The 25486-nt window shown below is 47.0% G+C and overlaps 1 protein-coding gene across 1 annotated transcript in view; it reads left to right on the forward strand.

The window, feature by feature from the left end:
• Nucleotides 1–478: 478 nt before the first annotated feature.
• The window catches only part of LOC114203550 (guanine nucleotide-binding protein G(o) subunit alpha), a 157523-nt gene continuing 132515 nt past the window's right edge, over nucleotides 479–25486 (forward strand). Inside the window, exons 1-2 of the mRNA XM_028096900.2 lie at nucleotides 479–1125; nucleotides 1351–1393. Of these exons, the coding sequence (XP_027952701.1) occupies nucleotides 1008–1125; nucleotides 1351–1393 (161 nt within the window). The 5' untranslated portion in view covers nucleotides 479–1007. The remainder of the gene's footprint in view (nucleotides 1126–1350; nucleotides 1394–25486) is intronic.

The following is a 25486-nucleotide window of genomic DNA, read 5'->3' on the forward strand; positions in this document are numbered from 1 at the left end:
CTGGGGGAGGGGAAGCCGCGCCGCGCGCGCGCGCGCGCGCGCGCCGCCGCCAACTGTCGCGGGCCCCAGCGCGCGCGCCTCCCCCGTCCCCCGCCCCTCCCCGTCCCGGGGGCCCGGCGCGCGGCCCTGCTGACGTCAGCGGGCGGCTTGCGGTGCGGGGTGCGCAGAGCCGCTGGCGCACTCGCGCGCTGCGCTCGCCCCCTCCCCCGCCCGGGCTGTGGCGCGCGCGCTCGCTGGCTCTCCCTTCATTTTTTTCTCCCCTCCCTCCCAGCCTCTCTCTCTCCCTCGCTCTCTCTCTCTCTCTCTCCCCCTCGAGCTCCCGGCTGCCCGCGGCTCCCTCGCGCTCTCCCCTCTCCGGTAGGCTCCACCAAGCGATGCGAGCTTTGGGAAACAGCGACACCGCCTCCCGCTAGAGACCTGCCCCCGGCCCGGCCCGGCCCCCTGCCCAGCCCTGCCCTGCGCGCGGGGGTCGGCGAAGGCGCCGCGGACGCACCGACGGCTGAGGACCCGCGATGCACATGCACTAGCAGCACCCCCTCACTCATTCCCTCCACACCCCGCGCCGCCGCCGCCTCCTCCTCCTCCGGCAGCAGCGGCAGAAGGACCCACCCTGCCCCCCACCCCACCCTCCGCCGGCTCCGGCTCCTGCTTCAACTATTATTTTATTTATTTTGGGTCGTGCACAAGCCTCAGTGCCTGCAGCCCGCGCCTCCTCGGACCGCGGGCGCCTCCTCCCTCGGCCCCGGAGCCCCAGACCCCGGCCACCTTCGTCTCGACACCCCTAGAGCCCGCCAGCTGCCGCGAGTCTCCGCTGCTGGAATCTTGTTAGCGGCTGTCTTTTTGGGGGGTTCTGGTTTCCCGACATTTTTGTTTTCAGCCAAGGGAAGGATATCGTGGTTTTTTTCCCCTTTGAGCCCAGGCTCTGCTCTCTGGGGGGGTGGGGGGCGCGCCGAGCCGGGGAGCCGTGCCAGCCGAGTCGTGCGGGCTGTGGCAGGGAAGGGGCCACCATGGGATGTACTCTGAGCGCAGAGGAGCGAGCCGCCCTCGAGCGGAGCAAGGCGATTGAGAAAAACCTCAAAGAGGATGGCATCAGCGCCGCCAAAGACGTGAAATTACTCCTGCTGGGTAAGGACTGGGGCTGCCACCCCCACCTCCCGACCCCGGCCACTCCGCACCCACCTCCGCCCGCTCTCCCACCCTACTCGTGCCTGGGGAGACCTGGTCCCCGATTTGGCACCACTATGTGCCTAGGATCATCCACCCTCTCGCCTGCTTTACCCCCATGCCCCCCCCCCCCTCCGTTCCCCTAAGCTGACACTCACCAGTTTTTACCCCTGTCTGTCCCAACAGGGGCTGGAGAATCAGGAAAAAGCACCATTGTGAAGCAGATGAAGTAAGTCCCTGTGGCGTTGGGATTTGTACTTTTATTAATAATTTTTTGTCATTTGTATTATCTTGCTCATTCCACATTGCTCTCCAGGCCTGGTTTCTGATTCGCATACACACATGCACACACACACACACACACACACACACACACACACACCTACACCTGGATTTGACTCCCCTCCCCCACGCCCTACGTTGGTTCTGGGTCCTCCACCCCAACTCCCGGGTGGGTGTTTTTTTTTTTTTTTGCGGGGGCGGGGAGGGAAGTGAAGCGCCTGTAGTTGTATGAATGACAGTGTCCGCCATATTGATCAGAACATCACACTATTGGCATGATTATGATCATTACTCTTGCTCCTTGGGTGTATCACTACCTCCTTTTCTATCTCTGTGTCTCTTTCATTCTGTATTTCTCTCTCCTCCTCCCCCTCCCCCAATTCCACATCTTTAATCCCACTTGCCACTGCTCTTCTCCTGGGGCAGTGATTTTGAACTTGGCTAAAACATGGAGGGGACCCAGCCCTAGACTGGGGTGGAGGATCAGGTGTCTGCTGTTCAGGGGTTTGGTGCTGAATTGGAGGTTGTGGTTTCTGCCCCCCACCCCCGTCCCCCAGAAAAGGGGTTAGGGGAAGGGGTATGTGGTAGGGGAGGGGGTGGGTTTCCAAGCAGGTGTGACTGGCACAGCTGTATCCAAGGCAGAGGTGGAAGGGGGACGCTGGTTGAGGCTGAATGCCCGTCCCTTGCTCCCCCCCCCCACCCCCAGCGTTTGCTCTCCTCACAGGGGCAGTTTTCGTTCACTCTGTGGCCTTTATCAATGTATTTATTTACACTCTGCAAAGGCCATCTTCCTTGTAATCTACCCACAATGCGGATTTCAGGCCCCACTTGCCACCGCCCCCTTCTGCCTGAGATATCAGTTTCCCCTCCTAATTAACTGGGGGTGGATTTGAGTGATGGTTGAAAATTAAAACAAAATGGGATATTCCTTCCCTTCCACACTTTCTCAGTAAGGAGCCTCGCCCCTCCTTCCCACTCTCAAGCTTGCTTCTTGCCCCATCCACTTGGCAATTCCTGGTGAGCCCACAGGCGGCTTTACTTGGGAGGGGGTGACCTGCGGGGAAGGGGTGTGCGCCCTCAGGGCCTCCTGGCCCTGCTGCTTCCGTTGGCCTGTCAGTTCGGGACAGAGGAGTTCGTTAAGACCGTTTAGCGAGGATTCCACGTCGCTTTGCTGTGACACCTTCGTGCACACACAGCTCCTAATTAGGGGTTGCTGTGCAGTAAACAAAAATGATTATTTTTCAACTTGACAGAATAGCTGAAGTAATTGCGTCCCGTAGGAAAACAATGGAAAATAACCCCTTTCGCGGAAAGGTGGGTGGGAGACGAAGCATGCTTGCGGTTTCAGACCCAAGATGCAAAAATTCTTGCATGTGTAACAGGCATGACAAGCGGGTTCTAGGCGGCGCCATGATGGTAGGGAGTAGCGACTCGGAGACAATTTACCCACGTCTGCTTGACATATTCTTATTTTCGTTCGAGAGCTCCCTTGGGCTTTCTTTCCAGAGGCCCTCTTGGCTCTCCGCACCCCTCTGAGCCACGGGTAATTTGGCCTGGGGCTTCTCTGGAGCTTGTGCAGCCCAAATGGATGGGGAGGCGGGGCCTGGGGAATTGCTCTTTGCAACAAGGTGCATGTTGCATCTGCCTGGAGCCCTTGCAGGTCGGTAAATGCAAGCAGCGCCACCCCTCTCTCCCAGAGGGGGATGTTTTAGAACTTCAGAAGTCTGTAATCTGCAGTGGCGGCCTCAAAGCCAGGTAGAAGCCCCAGCCACCGAGGCTGGGTGAGGTTTCAGGCGTTGCGAGTGGTGGACAGCGCCCAGCTGAGGCCGGAAAAGTCGATGGGGCTCAGCTCGGTGGCGCTCGGCTCGGCTCGGCTCGGCTCGGTGCGGACTGGGCGCGGGGCTCGGAGGGACTCGGCAGTGTTCGGAACGGAGTCGGTGCCCCAGCGGAGAGAACCGAGCCGCTTCGGAGGGGGCCGAAGGCATTCGGAAAGGCTCGGGGAAGTGGGTGGAAAGAGTCTGCAAATTAACTTTGCATCCACCAAGGCAACTCCTTACCTGCTTTTCCCCGAACATGCCCCATAAATTAGGTTGATTTAATAAGAAGTTTAAAAATATATACTGAATCCCCCAAAGGTTACGTCGCCTTTTTTATTCAAAGAGAGCTGAGTTCTCCAAGGAAATAGGTGTGCCATTTTAGAATGAAAATTCCCAATTATGTACTGGGGTAGGAAATCTTAAATGAAGGCTATATGTAGACTTTTCCCGGGAAAGTCTTATGTGTCTCATATTTAGTTACACTGAGGAGGGGGAAAAAGTCAAGCCTTTGATGTTTGAGATGGTTAAATCAGATATCAGAGCATTTCTTCTCTTTTCCGTGTACGCTCCCCCCCCTCCACTTTTCTTACTCCCACAGGACACATTTTTGGAGAAAAATGTCAGGCAAAACAGATTTTGTAGGTAAAAGTATTAATATTTTTTTAAAAATACACCAGCTCTTTAGGAAATAGGCCAGGTTTGTTCAAAACGTCAGTGAAAAAGATTTCTGGCTGTGTAAATTTTGCACAAGGGACCCTGGCATCTTGTCCTCCTGAAGCATTCATGAATGGCAGCTTTTCCTGTGAGCCCTCCAGCTTGGCTTGAAATAAATCAGATCAGGGCCTTGTGCCAAGCTGGATGCAGGACTTGTTTTATTAACCACAAAATGTGGGATTGGTGTCACTGTATCCTAGTGACAAATTCTTTTGAGTCCTCCCTTGCAGAGATGATTTTCCCAATCGCCACTTGACTGAAAGTCACTTGAGTCAGGAGCCCTGTACTGTGGGTGGGGTGGAGCCCAAAAATCTGGGTGGCATTTAAGAAAGCAGTTTTGGACTTGCCTATGTAGTGTGATTGGTGACCAACCTATCAGGCCATATGTATGAATTAATTTGGATGCTGCGTTATTTCATCTGGATAGAAGAAATTAAGAGAATCCTCCATGAGTGATTGCCCTGTGAGAATTTGATGATTTCCTAATGGAGAATGGAGTTTAATTGCTCCTGTTGGATTGAAAGAATATTGATATTCAGATTATCACCAGACCCTTTTAAATCAGTGTTTCCAGAAGAGCAAAGAGCCATTCCGTTGAGCCCATATTCTCATTCGTGTGTTGTGGCATGCTGATTGGAAGGAATAAGCTTCCATATATGCCATAGTAAGTGAAGTTATATGACAAAGGACTGACTAGTAGATGCTGCTCAGAAAAAAGTATTAACACTGACATCAGGCTAGGAATGTTGCAGGGAGACTGACCTTTGAAATTCTTTTGCTTGATACGTGTTATAGTGGGAAACCTCCGTCCATTTAAGAGATGCCACAGATTAGACCGTCATTTAAAAGCCTGATTCTTAATACTTTATTAAAAGTTTCATTTGAACATAGCTTGCTGGGGTGTTTTTTTTTTCTTTGCATATGTGATCGTGAGTTAGCCTTTGGGAGCTCTGTGTCAGACAATCCAAAACATAATTTCAGTACTGAGAAATAAACAATTGATCACTGAAACAGCACAAATAAAATTTTACACACACCATGAGGATTCAGTGACCTTTTTTATTATGTGGTATTTAAATAATTCTGCTCATTAGGAGGCCATGACTTCACCTGTGATGTGGCCGCATCATTTTTGCAATCTGTGGAAATCTTTATTCAGACTAATCAAAATTTTAAAAGGAGGTGTTAATTTTATTTAATTAGCAAAACCCTTACAAAGAGCTCTCTTGAAGAATTATATTTTATGAAGTATGGAAGCAACAGAATATCATTTTAAGGGACTTCCCATTTTGAGCCGTGACAACTGTTAGGGCTACCTACCTGGTGAAAATGTAAAAGGAACTTGTGGAGTTGCTGTAGGCACCACAGTTCGCCCTCATTTGAGGTGTTGAGTTTTCTGTGATGTCACGTTCAGGCTATCTGTCTCTGAAGCAGTAAGTGGATTTTTAGAAAGATAAGAGTTGGAAGGTGGCAGTGAGGCGTGGCCTGCAAGCTGCTGGCTTTATATATAAATGGACACGGTAAAATGGAGCACTTTGGGTGTGAGCTCATTCCCAAGGTGCCTGCTCAGTTCCACTGTGAAACAAATTCCAGGATTTGCCTGGTGAAGACATCCTTTCTCACACAAATATCCCAGCCCTTACAACAGGTTATGATTCTGAGGACAGACCCCATCCTGTTGGGGCAGGGAGTCTTAAGACGTCACCTGCTACCAAAAGCTGGGGGTGTCCTCCCACCAGCTGACCCTGCCTTTGTAACTAGGGTGTCTCCTGTTTGGCTTAGGTTCATGGCAAGCCTGTGTTCATTCAGCACGCTGCTGTGCAGCACCTGCTAAGTGGAAGGGAATGGCCACTTGCAGCCATCACTCTGTGGAGTGCAGCCGTTTTAAAGGGCATTTCCTGCACATCCCGGAAGGGTCCCATGTGGAGGCAGCACTCTGGAGAGCTACTCTTCTAGATTTGTGGACTTGTTATTTCTGCAATCCTCTCTTTGGCTGCTTTGCCCTTACCCCTTCCTCCTGTCTCCATGTTTATTCAAATGGATGCACCTTGCTCTCTGGAGACCGCGTGAGCGCAAACAGAATGTCAGATCAAGTAGCAGATGAGTTCTCCTTTGCTGATGGATGGTGCTCTCTCCCTGCTTACTGTTCACTGAGCTGTAAATACCAGCAGACCTTCCTGCCAGAAGAGTAGCAAACAGTCCACCTGATCTCCTCAGGAATCAGCTTGGAACTCTTGAACCTCGGTTACCTGTTGGATTCTGAAGTAGAACCTGTCTGCTTGTTGAAAGGGTTGTTCCTGATTAGATTAAATGGATGAGGCTTCATTCAGGATCGACATGGCTCTAACAGAATCCGGAGTTTCTGTTCTCTCAGTATGGGACTAGATTAGATTTGCAGTGCTCAGAGTCAGAGTACTGTCTTGTTTCTCTAGCACTTGGAACTCCCTAGATTATAGTGTGCTCCGCAGCATGCCACACCTGCTAAAGATAGGGCAGGTCACTCATGTTTTTCAGCAGCTCACAGTACCCTATCTCTGTTAACACTGAAGATTTAATATGAGTAGAATACTGTCCTGTTTTTCTGACATGTGGTCAGTCCATCTGGATGCAGGGACTTGGTTCCCTGTCTCCCAGGGTGTCTTGAGGCTCTCATTTCTTACGAAGCTAGACAGACCATTATCACAAGAGCCACACCGTGATCTGAAAGACAATAGACACGCTGGGAAAGGGATGATTTCAAAATGGGAAAATATTTTAGAAAGGGTTACCCCAAGACTTGACACTGGCAAAGAACAACTTTTGATGTTGGCAAAAGAAAACTGTGTGTGTGTGTGTGTGTGTGTGTACACACATCCTACATGAATTTAAGAACAGCTATGTTCTTAAGTACCCAGTACTATGAGTAGGGCACTTTACCTTATGGATTGCATCACCGTAAACAGCTTAACGGTGCTCGGATGATCTCCATTCTTTTTTTTTTTTTAATATTTTATTTATTTATTTGACAGAGACACAGCAAGAGAGGGAACACAATCGGGGGAGTGGGAGAGGGAGAAGCAGGCTTCCCGAGGAGCAGGAAGCCCGATGCGGGGCTCGATCCCAGGACCCTGGGATCATGACCTGAGCCGGAGGCAGATGATCTCCATTCTAAGAATTTGTTTAAATTTGTATCACATTCTTACTTTATCCTGCACTTCCTGCTCATACACAATACCAGTCAGAAAAGAAACCAACAAATCTGGCATTAGCATAGAGGGGAGGGAGAGGAAGGAGCAGCGGCCTGTTACCTGTTCAAGCAAATAGCTAATTTCTTTTTTAGAGAAGCCGTTTAGCATGCGTCTCTAAAATTGAGAGTGATTAAGAGCATGGACTCTGTAACCAGACTACCTGGCTTCAGATCTTAGCTCTGCCACTAACTAGGTGTATGACCTTAAACAAGTTGCTTAACTTTTTGTACCTCAGTTTCTTTGCCTGTAAAATGGGGCTGATAATAAAAATACCTAATAGGGTTGTTGAGAACAGTAAATAATGTAGTATATGAAATACCCTTATAACCATGTTCTAGAAATCATTATAGAAATGTCAACTGTAGTTTTTATTCCTTTGACTGATTAGTGGGTGTTCCCTTCCCATATGGAGTTCTCTTCTGAAGTACGTGGGCCTTACCTTCCTTGAGAGCCAGAAGGGGAGTGCTGTGGTTCATGCTCATGGCTTCTTTCCCTTGCCTGCTCTGCAGCGCCAGTTATATAACACACTGTGTTGTCATAACTGATGTGACATTTTTGATGGTGCAGCTGCTTCAGCCCATGAGGCTGGAGTGATACTGCAAAGAGTGGGAAACAGCACTGGGCCAGGAGTCAAGACAAGTGGCCCTCCCCCTGCCTCTCTGGGGGTTCTGTTTCCCCCAGCTCCTTCCCTGTTCTAAGTGGTCCACGAAATTGGGAACTGCCTTCATTTTCAGGGCCTTGGCATCTTTGATGTGAGGTTCTAAACATAAAAGTATTGATTACAGTTCCATTCTGCAGGGGTAGGGGGTAAAAATGAAAGCTCTTTGAAGGCCAAGAGAATTGCAGAATAGCAACCTCAACCACAAAGCTTTGTCAGCCAAGAAAGTCATAGTCCTGAGAGGCATTTTGAGGAAACCACCTCTAACCAAACTTTCCTTGCAGATGTGGTTCTCAAACCAAAGAGGAGGATCTGAAAGTATCCTGTTAGTAAAAAACAGGATGTTTCTGGGAGAAGAGCCCCAGTGACATGTTGGAGGGAGAGGCGGTTTGTCTCTGGCTTCCAGGATTCTTAGAAATGGAGACAGCCTGGCTCCACTGGAGATGGCTACAGATGAAGGAACTTGCCTCGGGTCAGGTGCCTCAGATCCCAGGGGTTGGGAGATTTGCAGACCAGTAAAAGGGGAGGATCAGGAGAACTGTGTTTTAACTTTGACTCATTCTCTAATTTGACTTTGGGCAGGTCATTTAGCCCCTCTGAGCCTCGGTTTGTTCATCTCTTAATTAGAACGTGGGCTTTCACCACAGAATTTTTCAGGCCTCTTTCAGGTTTCTAGCTCTAAGATCCAGTAAATGCAAAGAGAAACCTAGAAGCCTGAAATGCAGGGGGAATAGTGGGAGTATTTACCGCCCACAGCTTTTATCTGCTGAGCCATCTTTAGTTCTAATTTTCTTTACAGAGAAGAGGAAAAACATTGTGCTTTTCATAGCACAAAAAAATTTAAGTAAAATAAAATCCTCCAAGGCTAATAGTCAGTGCCCTGAATTTGTCCCCCTACTCACTTAATTTCTCAACCAAGAAGGAGGAAAGAAAAAAGGGGAATAGCGTGTAAGGATAGTACTCCACGGCCAAGAACTTGCCCTGAATTCTCTATGTCATAGCCAACCGATAGGTTTTCTGTGGAAAATTGTTACTTTATAGGGATGGCTCCCCCATGCCATAAAATCAAACCCAGGTCACCTGCCTCCAGGGTCTCAGAGCATTAATGCTTATTACATATTGTCAGTTAATTGTGTGTGTAATGTATCTGTCTCCTTTGCTAGTCTTGGTGCCCCCTCCTTACTAGGGCTCCCTAAAGCAGGGATGGTGACTTATTTTTGCTCATAATACAGCACTGAGCCCAATGTCTGGCACACAGGAGGTACGTCATAAATGCTTGATAAATGAAGAAATGAGGTTCACAAGGACCTCAAACTCACTTGTACATAAGTCGGAATAATAATATTGGAAGCCTTTGAGGATCGTAGCATTCATCATATTCAGTGCAATCCGTTATCCTCATTTGTTTTTTTCATATCAACTGATGAGGAAAAACAGCCATCAGCTCCATCTTACAGATGAGGAAGAGAGGCTCAGAGAAGATGGGTGGCTTGCTCAAAGCCACATAGCTTCATAAGTGACAGTGATGTATTCAGACCATGATTTCTTTACTTCCAAAGCCTATGTCCTTTCCATTCTAACCCTACGGGGTTCTCACTAGACCACCACCAGTGTGGGCAGAGGAGAGCTGGCAGACTGGGACCCAGTACCCATCAGCAGATGAGATGGCACTAGCTTTGGTTGAGCACAGTGGCTGAGAGAATAGCAAGTGCTAGATTGGTGCTGGGTTCCTTTTGGAGGTGGAGGTGGTGGCCATCGTCGTGTTTGACATTGATTCTGACACCAGAATGTTCCCTAATCATCGTCTGGACAGCTCCTGAAATCATTTTCTGTTTCTGCCTCAGAAGTGTGGGCCGTTTGTGGGTGGCAACAGAGAGAAGCTGCCACTGAATACTTTGGCTTTGGTGGAAGCAGGTGGTTCAGAGGAGACTTGGGAAAGACAGAATAGTAGTGTATACATCCATTCAACTATCCATCCATCTATCCATCAATCAATCCATCTTTGCATCCATAAGCATTTACTGAGCATCTACTGTATGCTGGACATATACATGATGTCATGGAAGTAGAGAGGAACGTCTAGGTCCTTGCCCTTCAGGAACTTAGACTGAAGGGAGTGACATGTAAAGGATGCTTATTCTTCAGAGCAGGAAGCCCATGAGGCTGTGGGAGGATGGGGGGCACCATCTCTAGGCAGGAAGTTCAAGGAGAAATTGACCGATGGGCTGAGTCTTAAAAACAAGTGGTAGCTAGCCAGGTGGAAAAAAGGAATGCCAGGCAGAGGGACCAACATGTAAAAAAGCTCTAAGATATGTCAGCATATGGAGCAGGCTGGGAGTGTAAAATAACTCGGTTTGATTAGAGCACAGTCTGTAAGAGATCATCCAGAGATGAAGGAGGAAAGAGGAGACCAAGATAGATCATGAAAGGTCTTGTCTACGGTGCTGAGAACTTTAGATTTTATTCTGAATACAATAAGATGCCACCAAGAGGGCTTTTTTTACTGAGGTGTGATTGACATTATATTACTTTCAGGGTTTCAATGTAATGGTTTGATATTTGCATAAATTGCAAGATGATCACCACAATAAGCCCAGTTAACGTCCATCACCACACATAGTTACAGATTTTTTTTTTTTATGATGAGAACTTTCAAGAACCATAGGGTTCTAAGGAAATGGGTGGCAGGATCATTTTTTTGCACTTGAGAAAGATCACTTTTGTGGGCTAGAGAGAGCCATGCCTAGAGGCTAAAAGACCAGGTGGAAAGTTATTTTTGTGATCCAGGTGGGAAAAGATTAAGAAGTAACTTAAAGCAGTGGATTGGGAAAAGGAAACCAACTAAGAGATATGTGGGCAATAGAATAATTGAACTTATTTGATAATCAATTGGAAGGGTGTTAGGGAGGAACTTCATTTTATATATTTATTTATAAGATTTTATTTACTTCTTTGACAGAGAGCAAGGGAGCTCAAGTGGTGGGGAGGGGCAGGGGGAGAAGGAGAAGCTGAAGCAGACTCCCCACTGAGCAGGGAGCCTGATGCGGGGCTTGATCCCAGGACCCATGAGATCATGACCTGAGCCGAATGCAGACACTTAAACAACTGAGCCACCCAGACACCCTGAGGAACTTCATTTTAAAGGATGTAGACAAGGGAACTCTTGGCTGGCTCTGTCAGAAGAGCATGTGACTCGATCTTGGGGTCATGAGTTTGAACCCCACATTGGCTGAAGTGATTACTTAAAGAAATAAAATCTTTAAAAATAAATAAACAAGGGATATAGGCAAGAATGAGTCCAGGATTCCTAGTTTGGGCTACTGGTGGGGTGGTAGTGCCATTCCCTGAGATGGAGCAACACAGGAGGGAGAGGGAAGGCCTGCAGAGAAAAATAATGACTTGCTTTGTTCATGTTGGTTAATCTTATGGCTCATCTAAGTGAAGATCCCTGGCAGGCAGTCAGATATGTGGGATAGGATGTAGGACACACCTGTGGGGGAGGGTCAGTGTGGGATTCTGTGCTGCTGTGGGCAGTGGGAGCCATGAAAGTTGGTCACCTCACCAGGCCAAGTGAAAAGGCAGAGGATGCATCCCCCACCACACTCACATGCCCCATGTGACAGTCATTTAGGAAGAGGAGGCTGCGAGGGAAACCGAGAGGGGATGAGCTAAGGGATGGAAAGGAAACCAAGGTGGAGCAGCAGCATGTAAGCCAAGAAAGGAGGGAGGGAATTTCCAGAAGGAAGAGGTTGAGTCAGGTAACGGCAGTAGTCAAATAGGCTGAAAACTGACAGGTGCCCAGTGGATCTGGGAAGTTGTTGATGAACTTGGCAAGAGCAGTCCCAGTGGAGTGGCATGAAGAAAGCCAAATTGCAGTGGGCGTTAAGTAAGCAAGTGGGACTGAGCCAGCGGAGGCCATGAATGGAGACCCCTGGAAAAGAAACATGGGTTCTCAAAGGAAAGGGACAGAGGGAAGAAGGGAGGGAGTGAATAGGGTTGAGCAAGGGCTTTATTTTTATTGTTTGTTTGGCTAGCATGGTGGGACCTGATCCACTGAGAAGCAGAAAGGAAAGGGCCCAGGTGGTGGGAGATGTTGAAGGTATAGGAAAGAAGAAGTGGTGGAAGGAGCAGAGCCCCAAGAGAATGGGCAGAGACGGGGTGCAGAGTATGGTTGGGCAACCTGGTATTGGCACGAATGTGCATCACCTTCCCTGAGACTGCCAGAGGGCAGTGAGTATAGGGAGTGCATAGAGAAATTTGGAGGGAGGGATGATGGGGACAAAATACTGAGGGGGTTCCTGCCTTACCTTTAATTTTGCTGAAGTGAGAAGAGTTAAAAAGCAACTGTGCTCCTTTACCAGAACACCAAAGAACTGGTAACCTTTCTTCTACTCAAACCATTCATTTATTCATTTACCCAGTATTTATCTAGCACCTGTTATGTGTTAGGCACTGTTCTGGGTGCTTGGAGATTCAGTGGTGAACAAGTCAAGTCCCAGAGGACTCAGGCAATAATTTCATAAACAAATAATCAGGCATAGTAATTGCAGACCGTGAAAAATTTTCTGGAGTCACACCTTTGAGTAAGACCTTACACTGATCACCGAGGGATCCAATTCCTGCCCTCAGAGAGTTGAGTCCTTTGAAGGAGACAAATTGGTGCCATGAAGGCCCAGAAGAGGCAATGATGGAGTTTAATTTGGACAAGGGCTCAGGATCACACATGTCTCAAGACAGCTAGGTAGAGAAATGAGAGTTCAGTGGACACCAATTGTTTTACTCTTTCCAGGCTATTCCAGTGAGGCTGCCCATCACTGCCCCTTGCCACTTGAAGATAAGAAGTGGGTGTGTGACCCAGGCCTTGCCATTCACAAAATCCCATTTCCCTGGCCACAGTGACTGGGGGATGGGATAAGACTCAGTCCAGGCCAGTCAGAATCCTTTGGAATTTGATAGTCAGTACGAGAAAGAAGCTCTTCATCTGGGATCCCAGCAAGATCTTCACTGGGTTGGAATGATGAAAGCCAGGAGCTGTCTGGGGCCACTTTTCCATGTCTCCATTACTCTGCAAGGAGGAAGCTTGCTTATCATGGGAGAGACTGAGGCTGTGAGAGACTGGGACATGAGGGAGGGAATGAGGAGAAGACAGAGAGGAAGCCAGAAAGACATCTGACAGTAATTATTATAATCTCTGAAGCTGGCTCTGTGGACCTGAAAGTTATGTGAACCAATAAATCCCTTCTTTTACATAAACAATTTCAGCTGGAATTGTCTCGTCATCCAGGAAGAAGAAACAGTGTGAGCTAAGCACAGAAGCAGGACTCAAACATGCAGGGCACCATCAGGGAGCAGTGGGCAGTCTTATGTGACCAAAGGGCTTGTGGGAATATGAGGAGAAGTAGTTAGAAAGGAAGAGCAGAGCTAGATTGTGGGGTTCTCAGACTGCTTTGCTAAGGCGCATATACTTTGAAGATAGAGTAGGGTGCGCTACCCTCCATGGTAGGGTAGTAGGGTGCCAAGTCAGGAGAGCTTGAAGTGGAAGACCAGAAAAGATGCCTAAAAGCAGAGAGAGATTTTGTCTGAACTGGGAAATTGGAAGGAAAGGCAATGAGGAACTGGGTGGGGAAGAGATTTGGGGAGGCAGAATGGGTGAATCCTGGTGTCTAGTTGAGCATAGGGAGGAGAAGCAAGTTGATCAGACAAGTCCTCCCGGTTTTGAACCTGGGTGTCGGAGTTCAGTGATGCCATCAAGTTAGGAGGCATAGGAGCGGGGAGAGGGGTAGTAGACAGAAGAGGGCAAGTCAAAGTACAAGCACGAATTTTGGGTCCTTGCAGGATAACCTTTGTATTACACTCACATCATTCAGGGGTTGTCTTAGGAAGTCGTTCTGGCCTTTAGAAGAGAGGTTAGGGCTGGCAGGAGGATTGGGCTCAACCGCCCTGTGTGGTGAGGCCGTGAGAATGGATGCAGTTCCCCTGGGGTGTGTAATGCAGATGGAGAGGAGAAGCCCCCCCACCCCATTGTGGAGGTGAGCAGGGAAACCTGCCTTAGGTAGGCTCATATGTAGCTCCCCCTGCGAAAAGAGACTGGGAGTCAGAGGAGCACCCTGCTGAGAACCCCAGGGAGGGAATGTGCTTCCGGAAGTTCTGTGTGACAGCAGGGTTCTAGTCCATGGCACTGCCAAGCTAGATAAGGACTGAGAAAGGGCCATTGTATTTGGTGATTGAGGCTATTACTGGCCTTTGAAAGAGCAGTTTCAGATAGAAGCCAAACTCAAGAAATTAGGGTGGATAAGTCTGGACTAGGAGTAAAGAAACCTGAGTGCTGCCTAAGCTCTGTCCCTATTTAGCTTGATGGCCCCAGGCAAGTTCCATAACTTCTCTAGGCCTTAGTATCTTCACATATAAAATTAGGAAACTGGATCGAATGATCTGTAAGCTCCTGCTCAAGTCTTGAGGTCATAATTTAAATTTTGTTGTCCAGCAAAACAGATGTTTTCGTGGCAAAGGAATTCCCCACCTTCTCCCTTGGCCACCCCCAACTGAGATAATAAATTATAACAAAATTAAGCTTTTAGAAGTCTAGTGCTAATTAAGAAAGAAAACTGGGGCATCAGCTCAGGGAATTGTGGACACCAGTGCGTGTGCATCCACGCGTGCTCTCCACTGAGAGTGTGGAGCCCTGTGAGGTAGGAATTTGTCTCCGAATGCTACCACGGTTTACAAGAGCAGGATCCTGTGCTCCTCTTCCCTGGGGAGGAGTGCTCAGGATGGTTCCAGAGTTCAAATACAAAACCGCCTTGGGGGGCCCCTCTCTCTGAATTCACATGACTGGGAGAAGGAAGGTTTGTGAGCCTGAGCTGGCTGTGTGGGGGAGCTCCAACCAGGGTGGGCGAAGAAGAGCCAGAGGGACCCATGCCTCAGGAGAGAACCAAGCCTGAGGTCACCAGAAGGCAAGGGCAGGGGAGGCAACAGCTCTGTCTCTCAGGCACTCTGTGGCCCTGTCAGTGGGGGACTTTGGGGAAGGGATGATAGAATGGCATCTGGTTCTGAGTTATTGCTGGTCTTCCTACCCTTTTTTTCCCCTGTGTGCAAAAAGGCCTGTCATTTTTTAATCCTTTCCTAAAAGCTTCAATTACATGAACCTTACTATTCCCTAACTTCTCTGGCTCCTGTTTGTTCATTCTGTGAATACCAGTGGAAGACCAATCATGTGTTGGCGCTAAGTTTCTAGGAACAGAGCTCTTAATAAGACTGACAGGCTCCCTGCCCTCAAGGACCTTATAGTTTTAGAGAAGGGAGATAAACAGTAAACACGTAAATGAATGAATAAGGTCATTTCATACAGTGATATGTTCCAAAGGAGGAAGTAAGGCTGAAACAGAAGAGAGTGGTTGGCAGAAACGAGGGATAAGGAAGAGGGTCAAGAAAGATCTGAGGAAGGGGCGCCTGGGTGGCTCAGTCGGTTAAGTGTCTGACTCTTGATTTTGGCTCAGGTCATGACCTCAGGGTTGTGAGACCGAGCCCTGTGTCGCCTGCTTAAGATTCTCTCTCTCCCTCTGCTCCTCGCACCCTCCCGTGTGCACTTGTGCGCTCTCTCTCTCTCTCTCTCTCTCTCTCTCTCGCCTAAAAAAAAAAAAAAAAAAGGATCTGAGAAAGAGGGAATAGCAGATGCAAACACCCTGAAGCAGAAATGAGCAGAAAGAAGGATAGGGAGGCTGGACCTTAGGAAAGGGAAAGTGACACAAAATGGGATTAAAGAGGCCTGGTGGCCATGCAGAGAGAGGCATTTGGGTTTCATGCTGAACGCCATGGGTGGTTGAAATACAGGACAATTTGACCTGACTTATGTATCAAAAAGATCCCTCTGCATTCTGAAAAAAGCAAAACCATAGGGACAGAAATCACATCACTGGTTTCTGGGGATGGTGGGAAAGAGAAATTGACTACAAAGGAGCACAAGGAAACTTTCAGAGGTGATAGAACTATTCTGTCTCTTAATTATACGTGGTCATGCAACTATATATGTTCATCAAACCTCGTCAAACTGTATACCTAAAAAGGGTGAATTTACTGTAATTAAATTATAATTCAATAAATCTGACTTGTAAAATGTACACTATTTAATTAAAAAAGAAAAAGAAAAGAATTGCAGTAAGCCTTAACAAAATCCCTTCGGCTGTGTGTGGAAGACGGAGGGAGTGCACAAGCCTTGCATGCCCTAAGCTGTGCCCTCACTGCTGGTCTCACAGTTGAGCCTCTATTATATGCTTTTCCTGGTGGCTTTGTTAGGTCAGTTTATTGATGTGTGTTCCCAGTTTTCCCATTTACTTAGCTTTCCTTTACAACTGGCTTGAGAGCTCAGTGGGGGTAGAAGCCATCTGCTTCCTTCGTGTGGGCCCATGGTAGATACTTGCTACATATTATTGTCCTTACATTTGAACGGTGCTTGAGCGCTTACAAGCTGCTTCCACGTTCATTATCACCTCTGGGCCTTACAACAGTCCTGTCAGGCCACATACACAACGCCTGTATCCCCATTTTATAGACTGAGAAACTGAGGTGAAAAGAAGTCCGTGTAGCAAGATCAGAGAAGCATGAATCTTGGAGATCTTAGCTTTGCCATTTGTGGACTCTCAGTGTGATTTGGGGAACACTATTTAGTCTCTTGGAACCTCAATTTCTTAATCATGAAAAAGATGAAAAGGAAACACACCGCAGACACACTGTGAGGACTAAATGAAGTAATAGAGCTAAAAGCACTTAGCACGTAGTTGAAATTCACTAAATGTTAGCTGTTTGTATTATTTTTACTATCAGAAAAAAGAGATTTATTCAGGGCAATATGGTCAGTACGTGATGGAGCTAGATCCCAGTTTTTCTGGTTTCAGGTATGTCTCTCCTTCCATCACATCCCTGGTAGGCAGTTGATTGGTCCTTGACTAATTAATTACTTTTTACCAAGTTAGATCCTTCAATGCAGTCATTGATTAATTCAACAAATACTTAGTAAGCACTCACCGTGTGCTCAACACTGTGTAGGATATAATGGTGAGCCAAGACAGGCTCCACCTCTGCCCTTGAAGATGGAGATGCCCTTACAATAAGTAAGCACTATGGCCAGATAAGAGGTGGAAGATGCTGAGGGAACACCTGCATCAGTTTAGGGTGTGGGAAGACTTCCTGGAGGAGGTCACATTGAAAATGTCTTTTTTTTTAACAACAACAAAAAAAGCCTTTTTAGTTGTGACATAAATTAATATACATGCAAAATGTTCATTTGTTTTAAAAAGCAAGCATTCATGTAACCATCACTAGGTAAAAAAATAGGATGTTGCTAATGGCCAGGAAAGTTCCTTAAATATCCCTTCTTGATCACAGCTCTCTCCCTTATTCCCTAACTCCTGACTTTGATGGTGTTTCGTGATCTTTCTGTAGAGTTTACCACCCACATGTGTATCCTGTACTCATATAGTTCAGTTTTCCCTGGTTGGGATGTAACTGGAATCATACTCATATATTATTAAGTCTTATGTATTTCCTTCAGTATTGCATTTGTATTATTCATCCACATTGTACATAGCTGTATTTCATTTATTTTCATTGCTATAAGTACTCTATAGCATTCTCTTCTGAATATTTATCATTTTTCTGTGAATTATTTACAAATATTTGTGTATATTGATGAATATGCTATATATCATTGACTTCACTGCCATATAGTACACATCGTTATTTACCAGCTATGATTATACTATAATGTATTTATCCATTCTACTGTTGATATGCCTTTGGGTTATTTTGAGTTTCCTTTACAAAGGATGCTGCTATGATCACCCATGTGGACATATATCCTAAGGCACATGCCTCTGTGAAGCATTCTTTGGAGTGGAATTGCTGGGAATATTTACCTATATTAGATAATGCCACATTGTTTCCCAAAGTGGTTATTCCATTTCATACTTGTGCTAGCAGACAGAATTCCTGTTATTCCAAATTCTTGACAATATTTGGTATTGTCAGACTTTGACATTTTTGCCAAGTGTATAGGTGAGCAGTAGTCTCTCACTGTGCTTTCACTTTACGTATTCTTGTAAATCAGTACAGGTCACTGGTGAGATTGAGTAGCTTCTCACATACGTATTGGACATGGGATTCCTCCTTTTGTGAAGCACCTGTTCTTTTGTGACCGTGTAAATTAGGTTGTAATTTTATTATTAATCTGTAGGAGTTCTTTATATGTTCTGGATACTAGTCCTTTTCCAGTTTTATTCATTACAAATATTACCTCCCATTCTCTAGCTTTTTTCATTTTGTTAATGGTGAACCATGATAAAAAGATGTTCTTATTTTTAATGTAGCCAGATTTTTTAGTCTTCCCCTTTTTGGTTATTGTTTCTTGTGTCCTATTTAAGTAATCTTTCTTTATCTTCAAATGGTAAAAGCTACTCTCTTTTTTTGCCCTCTTCAAAAAGCTTTGAAGCTTTTTTCTTCCACATGTAGGTGTTTAATTCATAGTTCACCTGTAATTCTTGTATGTGGGGTAAGATAGGGACCTCGTTTTAATTTTTTCCCTAAATGATACCTATTTGTGCCAGCATTGCTTATCCAAACGGCCACTTTTTCAGGCACTGTTCTGTAGAACTCTATTTTAAGTCATGTGTTTATATACGCAGGGACCTGTTCCTTGTCTCTTTAGACCATTCCACTAGACTCTGTTCTTATGTCAGTACCACATTGTCTCGGTTACTGCAGCTTTGCAACATGTCTTGACGTTTAGTTTAGCAAATCCCTGCTCTCGGTCATCTTCATGAGTGTTTTGGCTGTTCCTGGCCCATTGTGTTTGCACATCAGTGTTAGACTCAGTTTATGACCCTAATCTGTTTGGATACAACTGACGTCTTTAGATTGGACCTCTTGAAATCTTAAGTTTTCCTGATCCATGAACATGTTACATTTTACCATTTATGTAGGTTATCATAATTTCTCTTAAATATATTTATAATGTTTCCCATAGAGGTCTTATATACTTTCTGTTAGATTTATAGCTAGATACTTGATATTTACAGGGTCTTGTAACTGCTTCTTTTTTTGATTTGCATTTTGTATCTATTGGTGGTATATGGAAATATGATAGATTTTTGTATATTGATTTTGTATTCATGAACCTTACTTTTTATATAAGTTCTAATGGTTACTCTGTAGATTGTGAGGCCCAGAGAAGGAAGTGACCTGTCTAGGTTCCCATAGCTAGCTACTAACAGCTAGCAAGAATGAGTGTGGTTCCATTTCTTCCATTTCTACTTCCCAGCAACTGTTCAGGAAGGGTTGGGATAAGCCAGCAGGGAGAAGGAAATAACATTTACTGAACACTTAACTATTTATGACGCTTACTACACATGATCAGCTTGACTCTCAGTGGAGGCTGATTTTTGGTTATCCCCATTTTATAGATGAAGGAAGTAAGATTCAGAGAGGTTATTCAAAAAATGTGTTGAGGGTCACACCTTGGTTCATCACTGAGAGGACATTCCAGAGTTGCAGGAGTCCTATTTCTCTTTCATACATATACCAGTCTGCACACCTTCTCATTCCAGTTTAGATACCCACAGAAGTCTTTGGGCCTCCTACCTTCAACCAGGCTATCTCCCAGGGCCCCTGCCCTGTGCAGATCTGGGGCGCCTCTAATAAAGCTATATTATCATCTTCAGACTCACACGGGCCTGCTTATTGTCAGCTCCTGGGTTGAGTTCCTACCCAAAGTCCTGAGATCACTTTCACCCTGCCCCCCCTCCATCGTTCCCTCCCAACCGAGAAAATTAGTTCACAACTTGTTGGGTTCTAGGAACCAAATTAGGAGTTGCCCTGGGCATCTTGTTTCAGTCCTCATTTGAAAATACGGTTGGGGTTTTATGACCCTATTTTGTTATACAGTGGACTAGAGAGAATTTATGGTTGCAGTCCTTCCTGGCACCCCTTCCTCCAGTCTGGCCGATTGGCGGGAGCTGCCTGCACGCAAAGAGGAGGTTTGCTGTTGCTGGCTGTGCAAAGAAATTGTGAAATGCTCTGTTTGTGAACACAGCCCAGCAGTGCTCTATTCAGTATGACAGCTTCCTACTCTGAAACACACGGCCCTTCACAGGCTGACTGTAAATTATGCAACCCCGGAGTTAAACAATGAGGACCAATGAGGGGAAGGAAGGGGCAAGCTGAGGATTGCGGCCTGGATCTACAGTGGTAGAGCGCAAACTTCAGTTATTTGGCGATTCGATGGGAGGAAGGTCTTTAGCAATTGAGAAAAGCCAGGAAGTCCTGTCACAGGGCTACTTGTGAGAGTGGGTTTTAACTTTTTTCAAAATGTAAATGTTCTTTTCAAACTCTGTTTATCAATTCAGGGAGAGTTTTAGAAACTAGGAGGGACATTTACAAAAGAAAGTAGTCATATGGCGTTACCGAAAGTAATTGAATGCTGTACACAGTATTTAACCTTTGTCCTGGTGGCCCCAAGTCATCACTTTTTTCTTACTGCTTTGTGCTAAAAGTCAGCAGTGCCCCTAAGGGCGGTTGACGTACAGACCATTTCCCACCCCCGCCCTCCCTGCCCTGCCCCCATGGTTTTGGAATGCAATTAACTCCATTTTGATATGCCTTCTGTAATTGTCCTGTCTCTTCACTTGCTGTCATCTGTCATGTCTTGATGCTTTCTGTGTTCCTGCCTCGAGCCTTATTTCCCTTCTCTGGTTCTACTCTGAATCTGGAATGGCCTGGAAAACTACATGACTGGGTGTGTCACAATAGTGTGTAGGGCAAGAACAAATAAGATATAAGCGAGGACCTCTTCTACGAGTAGGGTGCTTGTGCTTTAGTGCCCGGACCTTTCTGCACTTCTGCCTGTTAATGGCACAGCATTAAGTGTGTATAAACAAATTGGCAACCATGAACTGCTCTACAAATGTGCGTGATGGTGACACGGTTGGTGTTGTTGTGCACTCTGCTGCTCAGAGTTCTCCGTTGTCCTTCATGGCTCCTGGCAGGGTTTTGATTCACAGAAATTGCTGGACAAGTAGCTTCCCGATAAGGGTGGTGCATTGTCATTTGTTACAAAAGATTCTGGGCTGGCTTTAGCCTCAGGGAGGCTGGGATGTAGGATCTCTTTAGCGGAAGGGTTCTGCTGGGCCCTTTCTGTACAATGGCATGGGCACACATGGGTGCCACATGGGGTCAGGCCGTGTGATCGGCAGGGACATCCCCAGGAGCCCTCCACAGCGGTGGGCACCAGGACATCCCCGCACCTGCATGAGAACTGCAAGGTCACTCAGAGAAGCCAGGCCAGACCCAGTTGCTACTCTTTGGTCAAGACCTGCACTAGCGGTTCTTCCAGGGAAGAAGGAATGTGGACTTGGCCATTTTCAGATGTTCGTAGCCCTCATACTAAAGTGTTTAAAACCCCTTGGTCAAAATGCTCTCCACCAATATTGTTCATTCATTTTTTCACTCGCAGATAGTATTGAGTGCCTACTGTGGACGGAAGGGGAGTAGGGAATGTGTTACCATTTGTAACAGTGGTCTGGGAAGGCCACCCTGAGTAGCTGAAATTAGACCTGATGGAGACAAGGGAGCCTACCACGTACAGTTGGGGAAGAGGGAATGAAAAGGCGAAGGCTTGGAGTCTGTGAGGAACCACAGGGAGGTCTGCATAGCTAGAGTCACAAATGAACCGGGAAAAGGGGTCAGTGATTGTTTAGAGTGTGGGGTCAGAAAGAAAGGTCCATCACGAACTGCATAGACCTTTGTCTTGTGGGCGGGCATGTAGACCATTATTCGCTGCAAGGCCAGCAGCTTGGGGGTGAGGGGTGGGGTGTCCTGCGTGGGTATGTGTCCTGACAAAGGACATGGGAGGGAAGGAGCCCAGCCAGGAACAATGTGGGTTGACACTGCATGGCCTAGGGAGGACCAGTCATTTCTGGCTAGCCTTCAGGAGACAGCACTGAGAGTGTGGGCCACTCCGTCCTGCTCATCTCCTAGTCGAGGAGGCTCATCCCTGACTGCAGCTCGGCCGCCAGCTCTGCCACAGATCAGTTCCCAGACTGTGAGCACTGAGGCTTGAACAAAGACAGGGAGGCTGTCCTACAGACCCCATTCAGGGTTGCTGACCCAGGTGGCCTTGGTCCTGGACACACCCAGCAAGCAAACATGGTGTTGAGGTACAGATCCTAAGGAACCAGAGCCACAGGGCATATGTGAAGTATAACCAGAAGCTTCAGTGGTGTGCAATTGAACACATGTGTTAATATGTTCATTTTCATGTGCTTTAGGACAAAAGGTCTCTAACACATCAAAACCATAGTGTTAGTTATAGTGTGGTTTAGATTGAAGTTAAAGTAGCAGGACTTTTTTTAAAGGCCTAAAAACCATGAAGGTGGCAAAAAAAAAAAAAAATGTTTGGGTAGTGCTGTCCTCAAACCTACCATCAGCATGGCAGTACTGGTTCCGAGCAGGGGTTCCCGTCCCTCTAAGGGACAAGAGAGTGCCTTGGAAGAGCTCCCCCTTTGTCATCTTGGGGCGGGGGGAGCAGTATCTCTGTCCCAGCCGCAGGTGCATGAGCTGCCCCGCTCAGTCATCTTCTTCCCTACACTTGCCTGCCAGGTGCGTCTGTGCCTTTGCCTGGGCCTGGCCTGGCCCCCTCACTACCGCCTCAGCCTTTCCCTGGGTCTGGTGCATAGAGTCTCCTCAGCCGTTTCCAGAAATGCTGCTCTTGCCCTTGGCCGTCCTGCTCAACGACTTCACATGGTTTCCTTTCACCCTCTGCATTGGGTCTGAAACTGCCCTGAGCTTGGAGAACGTACCACAGTCCAGCTGACCACACTGATCTGGAGCTGCCTCTTGCTCTGTAGAATGCCTCTCGTTGGCAACCCCCCGCACCCCGCCTCCATGTCTGCCTCCATGCTGGATGCCTAGGCAGGCTTGCTGCCCTCTTCACGTGCGGGGCTGGCCTCCAAGGGCCGGCTCAGGGCTCATCTGCTCCGGGGGCGTTCCTCTGGATGCGGACTCACACCGGTATCTCCGTTCTCTAAATTACGTTGTATATGGTGCCTGCTCCACAGTGTTAGAGTTTTTTAATATGCTGTCGTGGGTCCTGAAAGATTGCCCCTTTGTTGATCTGGGCATCACAGATAGACACATGAGTGCACACGCGCGCACCAGTACTGGCACAGTCTTGCTCACCGCAAGCCTGCCCATGAGCTGTTTGGAGAGAAGCAGTTTGAGCATAGTGGTGTAGTGCACCAGCTTTGGTGTTTGCCCTGCCTGGTTTGAATCCTGCCTGGGCCTCCTTTGAGCTTTGTGACTTTGGGCAAGTAGGTTTGAGGACCATATGAAACAGAGTGGAGAGTGTCTAGCCCCATACTAGGAACATAATAATAACCATGGTTGTTAATGGTTCACCAATTGGCAAATATTTGGTACATGTAAGACTTGCTTCTTCATCTAGGTTGTAAACCTCCTGTGGAGGGAATCCCAATTCATAATCATTTCTACCTCATGAGCCAGATAGGTCTGAGGTACATTGTGAATATTCAGGGTGAATTTACATAATAAATCGAGGAGCCAGTTTACACTGTTGTGGGTTTTCTTGTAAATTGACTGTTGGGTATAGAAGAAGTTTTTGCAATGCTTATGTGAAACTTCAGTACATATACATGGTATGTAATATTTGTGTATTTGGGGCCCCAGTGGATTGAGAATTGCTGAGCCCGTCACACCACAGCTCTTTATGGAGCACTTACTGTCTGCAGGGAGAGGGAAGGGCTCTGCTGCCTGCCCGCCTGTGGAGGGAGCCTCCATCTCCGACTCCCCTGGCTCCCTTCTCACAGCCTAGACCTGTACCTCTGCTCCCTTGTCCTGCACATCGTCAGTTTTCAACTCCTTCCAGCAGGGGCTGGGGCCAGATGTGAGCAACAGAGGGGTTTGTGGTGGGGCCTTTCCTTCTTTATGCATCTCCTGCTAAGGGCAAACACCTAAAAGAAGTGACATCTTGATCGAAGCAGTGCTTCCACAGGTCATACAGCTATGCAAATCTGTTGAGCTGTACACCTAAAATGTATATGTCTTACTATATGTATTTTTCTATATGTGCCATTTCTCAGTCCTTTAAAGGGTGGTCATGGTATTTTTCGTTAAACCAAGGGCCTGGGAAATTAAGCAATGCCCCTCTGAATCTACCAGCCTCGGGAGAGTCTGAATCTGTGGGGAGCAGGGAGGGGTGCTCAAAAGAGGAGAGCATGCCCCAGACACCCCGGTTTTCCCTGCTCAACTGCTAGCATCAGCCATCTGTGAACTTCCTTCATACCCCATGTTTTAACCTGGGAATGGAGGACTGGAAGGAGATACCCCAGCACCCACTTTAGATACCCTGAACTGCCCAGCACCCAAGTTCATGGCCACAGCCCTCTCTGGCACAAACCTGCCTGCCACTGTTCTGAAGCCCTGCCTCTGCCATTTGTGGGCTAGGAATTAGCAAGTCCTTACCCTCTCTGAGCCTCAGGGGGGTTTTACCCCCTCTAAGATGGTAATAAGACCTACATTATTAGTCTAATATGGTTGCCAGGATTAGCAAATGAGATCAAGTATGTGAAAGTCTTATAGGGATGCAAAATATAAACTATCAACTAAGCCCGCCCCCAGGCTCAGCATAATTCCACCAGTGTCTGAGAGCCCAGGTTTTGAGAGGCTGTAATGCCCAGGGGTTCAGGGTGAAGGCGCTAGAGGCAGACTGCCCAGGTTCCTTGGTCCTGGCCCTGCCACTTGCTAGCTGTATGACCTTGGCAAGCTGCTCACAATCATGGTGCCTCAGTTTCCTCGGTTGTAAACTAGGGATAATGACAGCAGTTGCCCCACGGGGTTGTACTAAGGATTAGATGAGTTAATTCTGGTAAAAAAACTGTGCTCAGGGCCCAGTTATGCAGGTAATACTACCATGAGCAAGGATGTCTGCTAAGCGTTGAGAGGACATCTTTATTGAGCAGAAATGGGGATAAAAAAAATTTTTTTTTAAGTTCTCATTTGAATAGAACTGCTTCTTGCACTAGCTGTATTTTCCATGACTTGGGGCTTGAGATTGATTATTTGCTGTATTTGGTAAGTTTTTTCCATCTTGAAAACTTTAATCTTTCGAGTTTGCCTAATAAAGAAAGGCCCCCTGCGGCATCAATTGTGAGCTCTCTGATTTACAATTCAGCGAAAAAAGTGACAGACTGGGTCTTCTTGTTCAATTCAAGGTGATTGCTGCATAGTCATTTTTAACAGGACACGAGATTTAGCTAAATGCTTGCAGCGAGGTAGTGTGCACATTAAATTCAGGATGGTGGTTATACAGGCCGAGCCTCTGCAGCTTCCTCTTATGAGCCTGGATTCTAAAAAGTCCTATACAGCTGACATACTAGCTTCAGTGCTGCCCACGGTGGGCAGGAGACCCCTATAATTAAAGTCAAGTGATGACTCTTTCTTCAAGTGATGACTCTTTCTTCATCCAGCTTTTTGAAGGAGGACTTATGAAGCCCTTGGCTGGATACTGTAAGGAATGCAGAAAGTAAGAGAGCCAAATTTGTTGAAGGTCGGCCAGGTGC

The sequence above is a fragment of the Eumetopias jubatus genome, unplaced genomic scaffold (assembly GCF_037043125.1).
Source record: "Eumetopias jubatus isolate StellerSeaLion01/CBP00866 unplaced genomic scaffold, mEumJub1_p1.0 scaffold_10, whole genome shotgun sequence".
Lineage (NCBI taxonomy): Eukaryota > Metazoa > Chordata > Mammalia > Carnivora > Otariidae > Eumetopias > Eumetopias jubatus.